Source organism: Chlamydotis macqueenii, chromosome Z, assembly GCF_036417535.1.
Source record: "Chlamydotis macqueenii isolate bChlMac1 chromosome Z, bChlMac1.mat, whole genome shotgun sequence".
NCBI classification, from domain to species: Eukaryota; Metazoa; Chordata; class Aves; order Otidiformes; family Otididae; genus Chlamydotis; species Chlamydotis macqueenii.
In genome coordinates this window covers 8,121,825-8,139,628 of record NC_141593.1, presented here as the reverse complement: position 1 = coordinate 8,139,628, position 17,804 = coordinate 8,121,825, and the positions used below count along the sequence as shown (strand labels likewise).

Below are 17,804 nucleotides of genomic sequence, written 5' to 3'. Positions count from 1 at the left end.
ACTTGCAGTGAAAATAGGAGGTTGTATTTTGTTAAAGGGGTATTCAGGGCATGGCCAAGGAAGGACCAGACAAATGTTGAGGTACTGTAGATGGCTCTGGATTGTCCTGTTACTATTGTGATCATATTCTCCTGGCTAAAGAAAATTAACTATAGAAACTATCAGAAGGGGAGGAATGGAATGTATACAAATTGCTGGAAAGTGGATGAAGGCAAACATTTTCTGTATGATACTGTTAGTCATTGTTTTTATTTGAAACAACAGCAACACTTAAAAAAAAAAAAAAAGAAAAGGAAAAAATGCATTTCAGTGGGAGTGTTTCCTTTACCAGAAGCAGCCTGAGAATTTGTTTTTAATTACTTTAACTTCAGTACTTCGTATCCAAACAGTAATAAGGTTTTGTTATTTCTGATTTGTTGATGTTGAGTTTTTGTGAGGATGCTGGAGTGTATTTTCCTGTTTTCCTCACCTATCAACTCGCCATAGGAGCTGTTAGCTAGTTGTTAAAATAAATTGTCTGTTTGGTGATTGGAGAATGATTTTTATCATAGGAACAGGAGCTGAAAAGCAGAGGCACTTCACTGCAGATGGAAGAAATACCCTTGTGAGGCCAGCATTTTCAAATGGTTCATGACGGTTCATTCAGTTCTGGGAAGATGCCAGAGCCTCAGGGAAAGATTTGTGAATGTAGTGTATGGTGAGCTTAAATAACCTTGTTAGGAGCTGATAGTACTACTTCTAAGAAATACTAAATACATCTATGTAATAAAAGTTTTCAGCTACTGCTGCACAAAGTATGTGTTTTGACAAATACCGTAATCCCAGCAGATTTCTGAATTAGGTGCTTGATTGGAGCTTGTGGCAGTGAGTTTACCTCAGGGTGTAGTGTAAACTTTGGTGTGGCTGAGCTGGTAGCTGGAGACTTTTGTTTTGCACGCTGGTTCACTTGAGAACATTTCCTCTCATATGTCAAGCATGCTATTGTGTTGTCACAAACATCCTAAGGCTCCTTGATTTGCTTAGTTTTCAAGAGTCATCGGTGTTTTGGCCACAGTTAGTCTTATCCTGGCTTATGTGAGCGCAAGAAACTGTTGACATTACAAATAATTTTAATGTTTAACCAAGGGAGTACAGACCTTGACTGCTGCTTCTGCCATTAGCTGACCTCCTTGTGCCATATAATGCAGCAGTCTCATAACACTACAAAAAGTACAGTAGGCATTGTTCTAAAATAACACGTACTGGGCTAGGGGAAAGGGCTGAACAATAGAGGAACAGCCTTTTTAATTGGAAATATGCTTGAGCTGAGTCTTCTTTCTTTGTCTTGGTCAGTATATACAGTTGCAGTCTGGCAGTATTATGCACAGGATAGAGTTGTGTTCCAGAAAAATAGGATTAAAGTACGTTGTATTGGCAGCAAGGGAAGAGAAAGAAATAGAGGGAAGAACTGTAGTGGTACTCATTTTTTCATGACACAGTGTGCTACGTATAAGTGGGTGCTAGGAGAGTACATCGAACATTTTAACTTTGCCTCTGAGTGGTAAGTGATTGCTCCCAGTCAGCCCTTCTGCGTCCTACTTAAGTCAACAGTGTTTCATAGGAGAATCCCAGTCAGATGGCCGTGTTCAGGGACATACGTGTTTTCAGTAGGGCTGCCCGTGGGATGGCAGATTAAATTGGCTAATGTCCAGGATGTCCTTTAAACTGGGCTGCTAGCAATGTATGCAAGTAAAAATGTATAATTTCCTGGAAGAGCTGTATTGAAATGGCACATTTTAAAGAGATCCTTTGTGTGTGTTTGAATAGGTCAGTTATTCCTTAGTCTAAATACAAAGCTACACCAAAGTAGTTAAGAGTGATTTTGTGCTAATTTAATTTAAAACATAACCATTCTATCTTTATCTATAACCTAACCTGTACTAGCTGAAGACCTGTTCTGGTTTGCAAGTATTCCTGTCAATAGAAATGAATTAGCCCTAGGAAGCTGTAGCTGTTTAACTACTATTTTTAAAAAAGAGAAGCTTTGAAAAAACAAACAAGCAAAAAAAAAAAAAAAACCCAAATCAAAGCACAAAAATCAGCAAACAAGCAAACCAAACCTTACAAACCAAAATCACCCCCTTTCCCACCAAAACCCCAACCAACCAGCACCCCCCGCCCCCGTCCCTTCCCAGCTACCTGTCTTTATTGTAACAGCGTGGTGAAAGCAGTACAGTTTTTCTGCTCTGGATAGTCTCACTGGTTATACTAGTGTAAGCAATTACATACCCGAGTGCAAACCTGCCTCCGCTGGTGATGTGAGCTGAAATGTAAAACACAGAGATACATTAAATGAGTGAAAGGGAGCAATGCAATGTGTTAAGATGTCTGCAACAAGTTTTATCAGAGCTGCTCTATCGAGTCCTAAATCATGTCTGCACAAGGTATCTTTACAGTGGTGATACATCAGCTCTCACGCTAGCGTCCTGGTTTCAGCAGGGATGGAGTTAATTTTCCTCTCAGTAGCCAGTGTGTTTTGGATTTTGTGTGTGAAGAATGTTGATAAAACACCCTGATGATATGAGTTGTTGCTAATGAGACAAAGGACACTGTCCGGCTTTTCAGGTCCCACTAATGTGCGGGTGCAGGAAGCTGGGAAAAAGACAGACAGAATAATTGACCCAAACTGGCCAAAGAGAATGATCCATGCAATAAAGGTCATGCTCAGTATATAAGTGGGGGTTGGCCAGGGTGGGTATCTGCCTTCCTGGTATCCATCCCTCTCTCTTTGACTGGCATTGTTCCCTCTACCTTGCCAGCTCCCTTTTTGCTCTTTCGCTTGCTGCTTGGTTTTGTTTCCATGATTCCTGCTCAGGACAGGCTATATTGGTCATTGGGACATCAGGTGGTGAGAAATTGTGCATCGTTCCTTTTGTATATTTTAATATCCTTATATTTTGTTGTTGTTGTAGTTTTCCTTTGCTGTTTTAGTAAACTGTCTTAATCTCAACCCACAAGTTTTCCTTTCTTCCCAATTCTGTCCCCTGTCCCACTGGAGAAGGAGAGGGTGAGAGAGAAACTGTGTGGTGACTGGAGCTAAACCAGAATAATTAATTAGTTTCTACTGGTATATTTTTCAGTTAAGCTATTGTCCAAACTGATGTAGTTACATTGGTATACCTTTGTGTGTGTTCAGTAGATCGGATTCCCTAACTCTTTAATTAAATTGGTACTTGATTCTGTGGAGAAGACTTTGCTGAAGTTTGACTACATGGTGGTGTCTTTCTAAGCAGAGCTGCAGCATAACTGGTTGGAATGGTAGTTTGACTTTACTTTTATCTGAATGTGCATGGCCAAGATGGAATTTCTGCAGATGTTGCAGCAGTGAAGTGGGAGCATGTGTATGATTAAAATATCTTCCCCCACCACTCTTTTTCAGCTTTCTGAAACAAAAGTCTTCACGGCTTCCTCTGTTCCAACTGAGAATCATGTGACTCCTGGGCAAAGGTAAGCTTTTCTTCCACCATTGCCCTATACCTTAAAAACCTGCTTGGTGAAGCAATGTTGCTTGCATGTGTAAAATGTTGAATAAAACACAGGGCAGCCCTGGTGAGAGATTGGTCAACCTAATTTTTGAAATTGGGAAAGCCTTGCTTGCAAATCGTTAGTTTCATGGGTTCCTGGGTTACTGTCGTAGTTCAGCCCCCATTGGGACCAGACTACGCAGTCTCTCTCTCGCTCCCCCCACCCTCCGAGAGAATAGGGGGAGATGATATAAGGAAAAACGGCTCAAGGTTTGAGATAAGGATGGGAAGAAATCCTTCAAGTTACCATCATGGGCAAAACAGACTCAACTTTGGGGAAAACTATTCATTTATTTCTAAAACTATCAGGAGAATGACACAGGGAACAAGATAACCTCCCCCCACCCCTCCCTCTTCCCGGGCTTAACGTTATCTCTACTGCCTTCTCCCCTCCCGAGCGGCACAGGGGGGAAGAGGGAATGGGGGTTGCGGTCAGTTCATCACGCGTTGTTTCATGCCGCTGCTTCATCGTCGGGGGAAGAACTCCTCACATTCCTCCCCTGCTCCAGCCTGGGGTCCCTCCCACGGGCCACAGTCCTTCGTGAAACTGCTCCGGTGTGGGTCTTTTTTCCATGGGGTGCAGTCCCTCCGGAGCGGCTGTCCCAGCGGGCCCTCCACGGGCCACAGCCTCCTTCAGGCCTCTGCCTGCCCCGGCGTGGGGTCCTCCCCGGGCTGCAGGGGGATCTCTGCTCCTCCGTGGGCCTCCATGGGCTGCAGGGGCACAGCCGGCCTCACCATGGGCTGCACCACGGGCTGCAGGGGAATCTCTGCCGGGAGCAGCGTTACTGCTGTCCCTCCTTCTGCACTGACCTTGGCGTCTGCAGCTGCTCCTCTCAAGAGGTTGGCAGACACCTCTCATGATCCCTTTTACATCTCATTCACATCTCCTCTCCTCTCCACTTCCTGCAGCCGGGCTGGGCCGAGTTGGGCCCAGTTGGCTGCCCGGCGGGAGGCCAGAGGGTGAGGGCTGCAAGGCCCACAAGACTCGCGCCTCCCCCTCTCTGCGCCTACTCAGCTGCTTCACATCTTCTCTCCCTTTTTTTTTTTTTTTTTTTTTTTTTTTTTTCCTCCTTTTTCCCCTTCTTAAATACGTTATCGCAGAGGCGTTATCACGGGACATTCTGCTACCAATCGGCTCGGCCTTGGCCAGCCGCAGGTCCACCCTAGGCCTGGCCGAGTCCACTGAACAAAGGGGAAACAACTTCCAGCAGCTTCTTACAGAAGCTAGCACCTTAGGCCCCCCTTACTAAACAAAACCAGAACATTTACTTATTAATGACTGTGGCTGTGGAGCCAAACTTGCCAAATCCACAAGCATAGTACTGAGAAGACCCTGTCTTCTGCACAGGGACTGCTTACACGCAGGAACAAAAGTAACTGGAAATAAAAGTTTACTGCTGTTGAAAAGGAAGCTCTGGATTTGTTGTCCAGAAAATGGAGAACTGGCCCCTGTAGATGCAGAAAATGTTCAAAACATAGTGCATTGACAGATACGTTAACAGAAAATCTTGCCTTGTCAAGAAGGTGAATTTTCTGGCAAGCATCACAATTACTTACCTGAGCTGATGATACAGAGTTCGGATAGAGAGTCAAAAATGTGGCATTTGCTGCCCTCCTTTGCTTGCCTTCAGCTTCACCAAATGCCTGGTCGATGATGATGTGGAGTCAGTTGCCTGTGTTAGCCTGAGGTTCCAGGAGAGCAGGTTAAAGTTGTGTGATGAGGACTTTGGTAGTTGGATAACAAGAGATCTGAAAACCGGGTGGCCTAAAGGTCCAAGTCATCTTGGTGCAGCTGTACTGCTGTTCTCCAGACTGCAGCAAAATTCTCCTTATAACATGAATGTGATCTGGAGGAGGCATGGTGTCAGTTGGTCTACACTTTATATCCCTTTCCTTCTTAAAGGTGATATGCTCAGGTGTTCATTGTTCTGATGCAAATATTTTTCCAGTGGATGTCCCTCAAATTATGTTAGAAAATATTGTAGTTCATCAACACAAATACTGGTGTTCTGGTTTTTGGATTTGTTTGGGGGATTTTGATGGTGGGTTGTTTTGTTGTTTTTTTGTTTTGTTTTTTTACTTGCAGTAAGAAAGATTTGGGCACTAAGAAATCTTTGCCATTGAAAGTGCTGGAAGCAGCTTTTCAGCCCAAGCCTGAAATATATTTAGGATAAACTTAAGTCAGAATTTTTGGAGTAGATGTCTCTTATTGTCTGAATGCTTTGTTTTTCCTTCAATAAACCTGTGCTAAACATATAGTAGGGGTTAGTAAGCCATGCTAAATGTAAGAAAATTAATTTTTCTCATCCTGCTCAGGTATTTGTGGTTGAGTAATTTCAGATATGTGGCTACTATCTGACAAACTTAGCTTTTATTTCTACTGGACTTGTGACTTCCATGTCATCATATATTCATTCAATTGCTGCATATGTGACTTTATTCTTTACTGTCCTCATATCCACCCTGTACAGAGGTAGAACTTTCGTCCTTTGCTCTTTTTAAAGGGATTGATTGATATACAGAGAATGTGGATTATTAATATATATATAGTGAGCTGCAGGCAGAATCTACCTGAATATAATCTATCTTTTATGACTTGTCTCCTGTTACTTGGTTATATTAACCATATAGGTTATTTATATGATACATGATGTCATAAATCCGATAATGTTTGAAAAGAATGCAAAAATAATTTAAATTGTAACTGTGGTGGCAGGTCTCAGCTAACAGAATGTTACTTTCTGGGTAAAACCTCTGTTCTACCTCTTTTTGTATGGCAGACAACGATATTTGAAAAGACTCTTAATCAGTAATAATTCTATTGCCATCATGGCAGGTTTAGTGTTGTTAGTGCCTTCTTCAGTTTCAGTGCAGCCTAATCATCATGTTTATTCCAGCCAAACTTTGCTTTTTCTTACAGCATTGATTTGGTAACACTGCTTCAAAAGCCTGTGACTTCTGCCCAAGAGACAGAAAGCAACTCATTTGAGGCTCCCCAGCAGCAGACCTTTGGTCAAGCCCTAGTCTTCACTAATTCTCAGCACAGCACCCAGATGGCATCAGGAACTGGCAGCTCCAGTGCTGTAAACTCTTATACTCCTCAAAGTCTGGTAAAATTATCTTATACTTTCTAAATATTCTTCATGAGTAACTATTTCAGGTTAAACAACTTTTCCAGTGTGGTAATTTCATTAAATGTTTCAGTATTTGTAAAATTCAGGTTGCAAATGTTGAAGGAATGGAATTAAGAATTCCATTCCTTCCATTTACACACACACAAAAAGGGATTACTTTTTTCTGGTTTTGCTAAGTAGTTGTTTCTCAGTTTACATGAAGTACTTGTTTTAATTTTTGAGTAGAGAGCAGATGTGTTTACTGCATGCTGATTTAGGATAAAATAATTTGTTTATAGTGAAGAGTTCTATGCCAGAAAACTATGATGTGTTATTTCCAAGCACATGTCTGCTTTTTGTGGAAACCTGACTATTTCTGGATCAATTATAAGGACTTGAAATTGGACGCTTATATTTATTCTCTGAAAATCAATTCAACTATTAGTAAATATATGCTATTTCAAGATGCGTGAATTCAAGTATATCAGTATTGTTGCAATCACAGTGGTGGAAGTTGTGTCAGTGATAACTAGAGAATATCTGGCCATATGCTACAACTGCTGAATTTTCTGTTGGTCATTTATTAGTAGTCTAGGGCTGAAGAGGTTTTAGTTGCTGCCAAATAGCAACTGTAGTCATTGACCCTATGATTCAAATTGTTTATGAAATACTTAACTACACTCCTTACCCTCTTCTTTTTTGTCTTTTGGTAGTCTGCAGTACTTTGTTCTGGCTTTGGAGAACTCGGATCCTCTAAATTGGCAAACTCTACTGGATCCCAAATCTTGGACCAATTGAAATCTCCGGGATTGGGTCAGTTTAACTCTCAACAAAACAACAGTAGCTCTACCAGCACTACCACAACTACCACATCATCCTGGGATCTAAAACCACCCATTACTCAGTCCTCAGTCCTTAGTCAGTTTGGTAAGTGCTTTGATACGGCTTTCTCTTTCTTTCTCTGTTAGCCTGTAATATTTCTTTATACCAATGACAGATTTAAATGGCCTTAATGAAAGACTTTTTCTAAAAAATATAATGCTAATAATACATTTGGTTACAACACTGTAAGAGTTACACTTACTTGCTAGTAGCAGACATTGTGAGTGTATCACAGACTAAGTTTTGATAGACTTAAGCCTACCCATAAATGTCATTATTGCATCTTTAGAAGTTGAGCCTTCATGTAATGACATCTTTGATTTAATGTGCTTGAATACTGAAGTGGAACTTTGATGTGACTTTGTTTCTCAACAAATCCTGGAAAAATACTTATTTTCATTGCACCTGTGCTACTTCTAGCTGAGTATAATGTTGTACTGTATTTTGTCTTTTTCCCTAGTTTTTTCTCTTCCAACCATTACATGAAGTTTGAGTACTGTGTAATTTTTTCATAATATGCATCACATCTCAGCATTCTTTTCCTAGTGCTGAGAGTGATGCAGGTTACCCATTTTGTCTATTGGTAATTGTATGGAATTTTTAATTAATTGAGTAAAATTAGTAGAAACACTGAAAGTGACACAAACTTGTTTTCTTGCAGTGTAGTCCCTAATGTATTCTCGCTGTGAAAAGTGATAGCTTTTCTGTCTATCTCATGTGTATGTGTATATGTTTTCAGATAGATAAGCACGCAATTTGATAGCAGTTATAATCTTTTACACGCAGCAATTCTGAAAAAATGCTTACATAAATTTTAAGTTGCTTTCAAATTCACTTTACCAACTGAATAAAAAAACCTTCGCAGTGCAAATGCTGTGAATCTGTTGTGGTTGACCAGTGCTCTGAGCACTCCCTGGCTTTTAGTGTCTGAAAAATATGAATGGGGAAGGCTTGGGAAAAAAAACTGTCGATGTCCAGCATATCTTGACTTTCAGCCAGATTGAGATGGTTGATGACTTCCTATTTGTGCTTAATATCTCCTTTGTAGGGGCAGGAAATCCTAGCTCATAATACCTCTAAACTGCAACTGCAGATCTCTTGGAAGAAATCACTATGTATGGGCACAGTTATTTGCAGTGGAACTTAGTGTATGATTAAAATAATCCGTAACAGTTTTTGAGACTTAATATGTGATAACATTATGTGACTGTACAGATAGGTTTATTTTCATATTTTTGAAGAAAGCTAAATAGTGCTTGCCCACAACTGTTTATTCAGAGAATATAAAATATTGGCCTTGTTATTGCAGTGGTGATGTTCAATGTGAAACTGGTGTGACATCTGAAAGGGACTTGCATACACTGTAAAATCATGACTGTTGAGTGTGTCAAGTCACTCAGATTCTTTCATAAAGAGTAGAAGTGTGAAGAGCAGAGTTTAATGCTTTAATTTTTATACTTCTTTTTTCTCGACACTGACCAGACTTTAAATCCCAGCCTGAACCATCCCCAGTTCTGAGCCAGCTGACCCAGCGACAGCAACAACAAACGCAGGCAGTTCCTGTTCCTCCTCCTGGGCTGGAGTCCTTCTCCTCCCAGGTAAAACTCCGCGAACCATCACCAGTAGACACCGCTACAGCTGTTAGCAAAATGTTACAGCTCCCCACTATATCTATGGATAATCAGGCAGTGACTGCCCATCAAACCCAGCAGAAACAAATAAAACCACCAAAACGGAGGATAACTCCAGCATCCAAGGTGGGTAATTGAGTGGTGGCTTGTCCTTAGTAAACATATAAACGTAACAAAAGCTTGTGTCAGAAGTAGTGTGGCCAGCAGGACTAGGGAGGTTATCGTCCCTCTGTATTCAGCACTGGTAAGGCTGCACCTTTAATACTGTATTCAGTTTTGGGCCCTTCACTACAAGTGCTTCCAAAGAAGAGCAGCAAAGCTGGTGCAGGGTCTAGAGCACAAGCCTTACAAGGAGCGACTGAAGGAACTGGGATTGCTTAGCCTGGAGGAAAGGAGGCTGAGGGGAGACTTTATTGCTCTCTACAACTACCTGACAGGAGATTGTAGTGAGGTGGGTGTTGATCTCTTCTCTGGGATAACAAGTGAAAGGACAAGAGGGAAGAGGAAATGGCCTCAAGTTGTGCCAGGGGAGGTTTAGATTGGGTATGAGGAAAAACTTCTTCACTGAAAGGGTTGTCAAGCATTGGATCAGGCTGCCCAGGGAACTGGTGGAGTCACTACCCCTGGAGGTTTTTAAAAGAGGTGTAGGTGTGGTGCTTAGGTACATGGTTTAGTGGTGGACTTGACAGTGTTAGGTTTTGATGATCTTAAAGGTCTTTTCCAAACTAAATGATTCTGTGACTCTGTTCTATATGTAAGCTGCTAGGGAGAAGGAGAGCAAAGACCATGGTGTATTTCTTGTTTATAAAGCAGGAAATTCTAAGCTGGGAAGTTTTTAAAGTTCAAAATGTAGTGATGTCTTTTCCAAGCACATATCGGATTGCTCTGTGTGGAAAATGACTGTTGCTGAGTGATTTTGTGTGGACTTAGTAGCCACAAGATGAATGTTGGCTGAAGGAGGATGGACATGGATGACACTTGGGTATTGTAGAATAGTATGGCTTACTCTTTCAACTCCAGATCAGGGCACAGAATCAATGAATTAATTTCAGGTTATAACAATGTAGTTAACTTAGGTGATGTAAGCTGGAGGGTTGTCGCAGATCTAGTTAGCAGAAGTAGCCTGTAGTTAAGGGAGGAAAGGGTGTTCAGTTACTAATACCTTTAATACAGAGAGTGCATGCAAAAAAATTATGGCTTTTTTTTCCTGCTTTAAGATTCCTGCCTCTGCAGTGGAGATGCCTGGATCAGCGGATGTGACAGGGTTAAATGTTCAGTTTGGAGCTCTGGAGTTTGGATCAGAGCCTGCACTCCCAGAGTTTGGATCAACTTCAAGCAGTGAGAATACCAGCCAGGCGACCAACAATAGCTTGTACTCAAAATCTATAAAGTACGTATGAGTTCCCCTTGTGCATTCTTACTTATCTTTAGGAGGTCAAATCTGCCAAAAGTATTAAAGCATAGTTACCATGTAATGTGAGGGGGAACAGGATGACTGTTTTCTGTGGATGGCATCTTAAAAGAGAAATTTATTTTCTAATGACAATAAAAATCTCCCTGAATGATGAGTCGATGTGATGGAGATGACATGAATGAAAATAACTTTGATAAGCTACCCTTTACAGAATTGCTTTATCATTTTTAATTGTCCTGATTTTCAAATTTGTTGAAGTGTTTGTACTTCACAACCTGAATTTTTATGCTTTTGATCCAAGAGAGAAGACCCTTGTACCATGTATGTATGTTAGTAGATTGGCACCAGATTACAGATCTGATACTCCTGTGGAATGAGAAAAGCAGCCAGGCTTTCAGTATGCTGCAGCTCTTACTGAAGTGCTAAAATAGCTAATGATGAACGGCAACATACCAGTAACCGATGTTTTTCTTCCTTAGTTATTAAAAAATTGGTGTCAGTAAAAAGCTTCCTGAAGTTAATTCAGAAATACTAGTAAAAGTGAACTTTCACATTCATTACTAGTTCTATAAATGTTTTAAGCTGTTTAGACAGCAAAAAACTTGCCTATTTTAATGTATTTTTTCCTCTTTGCATAGTTCATTCTTTTAGACTGTGCCTGTAACATTAGAATTTCATTGTAAAAAGAGACTGAGTGTTTCTCATTGTATACCAGACTTGATGGATCTAGTTGTTTAAAAAAGAGAGATTATGATCATTAATCGACGCTTTGAGAAGGTGGAAGTAACATAACTACAAAGTGGTGGTGTGTAAACTCCTTGTTTTGGTTGGGCTGACAGGAGGAAGGTGAATGTTGCTTAGAGCAGCTGATCGTTTTGAAGCAGTGATTACTGGGGACCAAAGCAAAACTATATATTTTTTTCATTATTAGATTTTCTAGTATAAATAATGTAGATTTGACTGCATGTTTAAGGTGGTTATAGATGTCTGTATAGGAGCTGATATTTTCATGAAGGTGTTTGAGATGTTTACCAAGGTGATAATTGATTTTTACTTTCTCCAGTGATCCTTTGAATACCTCTTTGCCAATATCCAATACAGTACAGGAGTCCACCTACACAAGCTCTGCCATTACTTCTTCTAGTCTGACCTGCTCGTCCCAGAGCACTAGCCCAGTAATGACAACTTCCTCATATGACCAGACTTCTGTGCATAGTAGAATAGCATACCAAAGCTCCTTGGCTCCGTCTGAATCAACCCCTGTTGCAGTTACGGTGAGTGGATTTCAGAATTTAGACCTGAAAAAGGTGAAATGTTCTTATCTATGTTAGACTTGTATTACTCTGCTATGTTAATACTGTTAACCAAGCTAAGCGGCACTTTTGATTCCTAAGCCCACCTTGTTGTTTGGTTTTGCTTTTCCTGTTGTGTAGCTGTTTTTGGCCATACTATATTTGGAATATAAGTGCCATTAATTTTATGGGTTCTGTCATTTTAAATTGCTGTTTGACCTTTTTTTCTTAGTAACACTTAACATTGTACTTGAGTTTCCTTCCCTGAAACTTGGCTTTTAAAAAAGAAACTGTCTCTGTATGTAAATGTAAGTAATGGTATTTTGCCACAACTTGACAGTTTTTATCCAAATATTTTATCCAAAAACTTGACAGTTTTTATCCAAATATCCAAATATTAAATTTATATGGTAGCTAAAATGGATCCCAAACTGTTTGTGGCCCCTCCGGCATTACTCTTTTGTTGGATTTAAAGACCTTTGGGAAATAGTTCCATATTTTAAAAAGCATAGTGAGAGGTCTAATCTAGGACAGAGAGATTGTATCTCGGGAGACTCAAAAGCGCCTACTCTCTTTATATATGGAATGTAGGTTTGTTTTAAGAGAATTTATTAAATATTTAAGGAAACTGTGAGAGTTTGTAAGTTTATTTACTTCTGGCCTTTGTTATGTAATGGCTCAGTCACACTTGTCTTCTGCACTAGCTCGTATGTACTGGTGAGGATCAAGCGTAGACTGTCCACTTCTGTACTCCAGCGTTATCCAAAAAACAACTGGTGCTTCTCAAGTCTTATCTTTCAATGGAAAAAAATTGGCGTCTCTGTGTAACTTGGATAGTTAAAATTGTGAGTTGCATTAGATCAAAAGCACAACCATTTCCTATATGTTAATGCAGTTCTTTCTTTCATATTGATGTGCGCCTGAGGTTTATGTTATATACAGTACATGGGAAGGTCTCCTGCTGATGGGTGTAGTATGGGCAGTGTATGGGAATCTGTATGTTAAGGTCACCTTGCACTTGAGACAACTATTATGTGGTTTTGCTAGAGGCAGTAAAAAGTTACTTTTCTACCTTTTTTGTCTTTCAATTTAGACTGAATATAGAATTTTGCATGAAGCATGTTCAATGTGTGATTCAGTTTTAAAATGTAATATACTTCTGACATTATTTATTCATTCTTTTCTCCTTTGCTTACAGAATGGGCACAGCAGTATTAGAACACAGGCCACTCTTGACAGTAAGTTTACAAAGCTTGGTTGTGCGCAGGACTTTCCTTACTACTTGCTTTGCACACAAGTCTAGCAGTAACATCTGGTTTAAGGTTTTATATTGTTTTTAATGACTAATTTTTGGCTGATCCATTTGAGTTTATTCTGTACTTGCATAGGATATACTGCTTGCTTCTTGACTACAACTGAAGTACGAAAGCAGCCCTATAAATCTAAGCAATCTTAGAAGTAGAGAAGTTACTTTGCTCCTGCTTTTCCTTTTGAATTTATCTGCCAAAAACTATTTGATATATAATATAAAATTAAAAATGAATACAAAATTTCTTAGCAATTTTTCCAGTTCTCAGTTGGGAGGCTGCAATTTAGCTGTAATCAAACAAACTCCCACTCTTTGAATGTACCTCTCTCACTGTATATAGAGGTACTTCTTGTTACAAGCCTGGTGGGAATAAGAGTGACTAACATGCTCCCTCTGCTGGGTAACTTGCTGCCTTGCAGTGAAGAAAACACAGTACTGGCTCTGATACAGGCCTTACTGTTATCTTCATCTTGGCCTGTTTCTACTGTGATATTTCACTTGTAGCACCCCTAACAGCGCTCTTTCTGGACTTAAAATAATTAAAGTATACTATTAACTCTTCTGACCTTCATGTGCTTCTCTGTGGAAGTTTCAAGGGCAGCAGTGTGAATTAACACTTTTGGAGTTCTAACACTTCAATTTTAGGTCTATCCTCCTCTTCAATTTCTTCAGGTAGGTCAATAGTAGGGCAGACTTTTTTTTACTTCTGAGTAGAAAGAAGTTGAATATTCAGACCTGTAAACAGTGTTTTGTTAGTGCTAACTACAATTTAAATGCGCAGGAGGAGTGTATACGCCCAAACAATTACCACTTAAAAGATTGTTATATATAAAGACAACCTTTCAAGTGGAAAACTTTCTGATTCTCCTGTACAGAATTAGTAAACAATTTATGAAATTCATAGAATCATAGAATGGTTAGGGTTGGAAGGGACCATCAAAGGTCATGTAGTCCAACGCCCTTGGGTGTCACTACAGGTCTTGTCTTTTTGCTATGGAAACAAAGATCTGAGAATTCCTAATATTTTTCTAACAGCTTTATTAGTCCCTTTTTCTGTGCCAGTTCTTTTTTGAGAACACTTTTCATTTTTCCTGTATCTCAAGCACATAAACTGGGAGTCAGTCTTGTTCCGTGTATCTATTTCATGCATCCAAACTGTTTTGAAATTCTTTTTTCTTAGTATTTGAAGTGCTGACCTTTTCCCTTCTGTATGTGATGATAATATTCCTAGTTGTTAATCTCTCATCTTTGCTACTGTTGTCCTTTAATATCCAGATCTCAAGCTCCTTAAACCCTTAGTTCAAAGCATGACTGGTGTGTTATAATTCTGACTATCCTACTTGTCTTGTGGTTTTCTTTGTCTTGCACATCATCTTTTCATAGAATCATAGAATGGTTTGGGTTGGAAGCGACCTTTAAAGGCCATCCACTCCAACCCCCCTGCAAGGAGCAGGGACATCTCCAACCAGATCAGGTGCTCAGAGCCTCATCCAGCCTGGCCTTGAATGTTTCCAGGGATGGGGCATCCACCACCTCTCTGGGCAACCTGTTCGTGTTCCACCACCCTCAGTGTAAAAAATTTTTTCCTAACATCTAGTCTGAATCTACCTCCCTCTATTTTAAAACCATTACCCCTCATCCTATCACAACAGGCCCTGCTAAAGAATTTATCCCCATCTTTTTTGTGTGTTCAGGCATCTTGTAAGGGGTCTTAATGAAGATGGTGACTCTGTCCCTTTTATTGAGGATATCTACTTTTACTTCAAGAAGGGAACCCTGCTCTAAGTGAGAGTTCTAAATAGAATCATAGAATAGTTAGGGTTGGAAGGGACCTTCAAAGGTCATCTAGTCCAACCCCCCTGCAAGGAGCAGGGACATCCCTGACTAGATCAGGTTGCTCAGAGCCTCATCCAGCCTGGCCTTGAACGTTTCCAGGGATGGGGCCTCCACCACCTTTCTGGGCCACCTGTTCCAGTGTTCTATAACTCGCATCGTAAAAATTTTTTTCCTAATTTCTAATCTAAATCTACCCCCCTCTATTTTAAAACCATTACCCCTCGTCCTATCACAACAGGCCCTACTAAACAGCCTTTCCCCAGTTATTAATGTTGTTTACTTATTTGTACATGAATCTTGACAGGAGGTATCAGGTGATATAGTTGCTGCCTTCATAACTGTTTCTGTTTGTCACTTGAGTTTCCTTCTTTGTTGTCAGTTACTCTCATACTTATTGCCAAGGCCAAGACCTCTTGATTTGTGTTTGCATAGCACCCAGTCCAGCAACCTGACTTGAGTTGGTTAGTGAGGAAACCAAACCAATAATGTGAGCAAACTGAGATGTGTAACTTCCAAGCATGTACCTGACTTTTGGTGACCATTCTCAAACTGTCTTCACATGCATTGCATGTTACTGATGATCCACTGGGTAGTGGTCTTGGGTGTGATGGCCCAGCAGAAGGCAGGGCTCAACTCTATCTCTGAGTTTTATTGCATTATATTTACAGGACAAGAAATAAGCTTAGAAACAGCTGAAAATTATGTTGGCCAGTATCAGTGTCTTATACTGTAGTGAGCCTTTGGAAAGGCACATCTACGGTAAACACATTTTACTCTGTGTAGCCTAAAAAGTAATACTAAAGCTCAACACTTTCAACACTTGACCTGTTTACTTCTAGGTCAAATGAAGTAAGTCAATATTTGACAACTCTTTAGCCATTAAAAATACTTAATGCTATGCTCAATTGTGGCCTTTTATTGTAGCATCTTTTGTTCTCCTGCATTACGTATTTGACTGAGTATTCCTGATAAGTTTTATGTGCCCTTGTACTGCAGTGATCTAAGTCTCAATCATCAAAGGTTCCGTGTAGATTGGAATGAAGAAACAGAGCTGTAGGTAAAAGCAGATTTGTACAGTGCCTTGAAAAGCACAGATTACTTTTGCAGAACCAAATGGAAGGAATTTTAAAATGAGGATTGACTTGTGAGCAAAAGCTAGTTATTCACATAGTGGGAAGTGAAGTTCACAAGACTGGATGGAGTTCACTACACATGTAGCAGTGAAAATTGTAAATCTATTGTAGGTAAAGATCTTAAAGGGAAAAATGATAGTTCTGTTGCTGTTTGAATTTTCCTTAATAGTCAGGTTGTTTGATACTCTTACTGGTTCTTAATGGTGAGGTTTTTGTAAACCAGAGGGAGAGCAATACTGTGTTCCTGAATCCAGGCTGGGATGTCGGGTATGCTGGAATTTGTTTTTGAATGCCTCTGTTTAACTCGTTGCAGCTACTTCATCAGTTCCAGCGCCGAAGACAGAGCCTTCTCCCTCAATACCTTCTGCTGGTTCTCTGCCTAGCGTGGTATCCACCACTGCTTCGCTTCTGCCTTCAGCATCGCAGCACGTGGCAGCATTGCCCAGCTTGCCTCAGTCCAGTGATTTGGCCAGCAGCTCGCTTTCCCAGTTAAGCAGGTACGGTAGGAGTTGTGGTAAACTGAAAGGAGTTCAATTTTGTGGAAAGGGCAAACGTGAGGGTGATAGCATAAGGGGGCTATCAGCTGCTAGGGTTCCCTTTTCTGACATTAACTACCATTAGGAGCGCAATTCAGAAGGGAACAGTGCCACTTAACGATAGAGCAGCTGCTGCCCTCAAGTTTTTGTGGTGTATAAACAACTTTGTGTTTCAAGGGACTCTTATTTCAGTCATGCCAGCTAAATTGATTCCTCTCATTTGTTTTCCCTACTTTGTCCACAGTGCCTGCTGTTTGTTTAGTGCTGTATGTTTGAAATAATTCCATAACAGTTTACTTCCTGGCTAATTTTGAAATACAGTAGTTTCATTTATATATGTATTTCTTAAAATTAAAAAATTGAAAAAATTCCAGAGACACTGTGAATTTTTTCCTTTTTCTAAGTCATTTCCTAAAGACACTTTGAAATACCAGACTGATGTTCATGGAAGTGCATTCAGCACGGCTTAGGTCACTTACACCATCTGTCTGATTTTTTCAGTGCCTGTTACTTGAGTTTCATCCTCAGGCAGGTGACGTCCTGAGGCTATACTGTACGAGTTACCTGTTTAATACTTATATTTGTACTGTATTTGTTAATGTAAGAAACTAAGTAGATGGGATATTGTTTTAGTTTTTTTTTCCTGTTCCACAGGTAGGTGATGGTTGATTCTCTTTTAATACACTAGTGTTTTCTGTTGAATAAAATAAGTATGTCAAATAACATCAATTATTCCACTCAAACTGGAAACATCATCTCCCCACATTTGCTTGCTGAAATTGGTTGAAATTTTATTTAGGAGGTTGATGCTATTGGGCAGATACCAAGTGCTGTGAAAAGATGATGCCTAAACTCCAAGCATGTTGACTTGGTTGTGCTGGCAGCTCTTGTCTGTGTCTCTGACATAGGTCAGATGGTGAATTAAGGCTTATTAGAACAGCTAGGGAGCGTGGGCGAGGGCATGGTTTAAAACGGTATGTTGGACTGAACTATTTATTTCCTTGCTGCCTGAAGTGCTCTTATTGTAGTTCCTGCAGATGGAGAACTGGTTTAAAGAATCAAAGTAAAATTAATCTATGAAACTGCCAAGATTTA

At 40.1% G+C, this 17,804-nt stretch overlaps 1 protein-coding gene and 1 non-coding gene across 6 annotated transcripts in view; both read left to right on the top strand.

The window, feature by feature from the left end:
• UBAP2 (ubiquitin associated protein 2) overlaps positions 1-17,804 on the top strand; it is a 139,985-nt gene that overhangs the window by 64,195 nt on the left and 57,986 nt on the right. For all 5 annotated transcript variants that reach the window (XM_086769832.1, XM_086769830.1, XM_086769829.1 and 2 more), the window contains 8 exons: positions 3,419-3,486; positions 6,484-6,673; positions 7,390-7,603; positions 9,041-9,315; positions 10,407-10,579; positions 11,667-11,877; positions 13,094-13,133; positions 16,487-16,670. In XM_086769832.1, the coding sequence (XP_086625958.1) occupies positions 3,419-3,486; positions 6,484-6,673; positions 7,390-7,603; positions 9,041-9,315; positions 10,407-10,579; positions 11,667-11,877; positions 13,094-13,133; positions 16,487-16,670 (1,355 nt within the window). The remainder of the gene's footprint in view (positions 1-3,418; positions 3,487-6,483; positions 6,674-7,389; positions 7,604-9,040; positions 9,316-10,406; positions 10,580-11,666; positions 11,878-13,093; positions 13,134-16,486; positions 16,671-17,804) is intronic.
• LOC147596239 (small nucleolar RNA SNORD121A) lies at positions 10,030-10,111 on the top strand. The gene has a single exon (XR_015261535.1). It is a non-coding gene; the product is annotated as a small nucleolar RNA SNORD121A (small nucleolar RNA).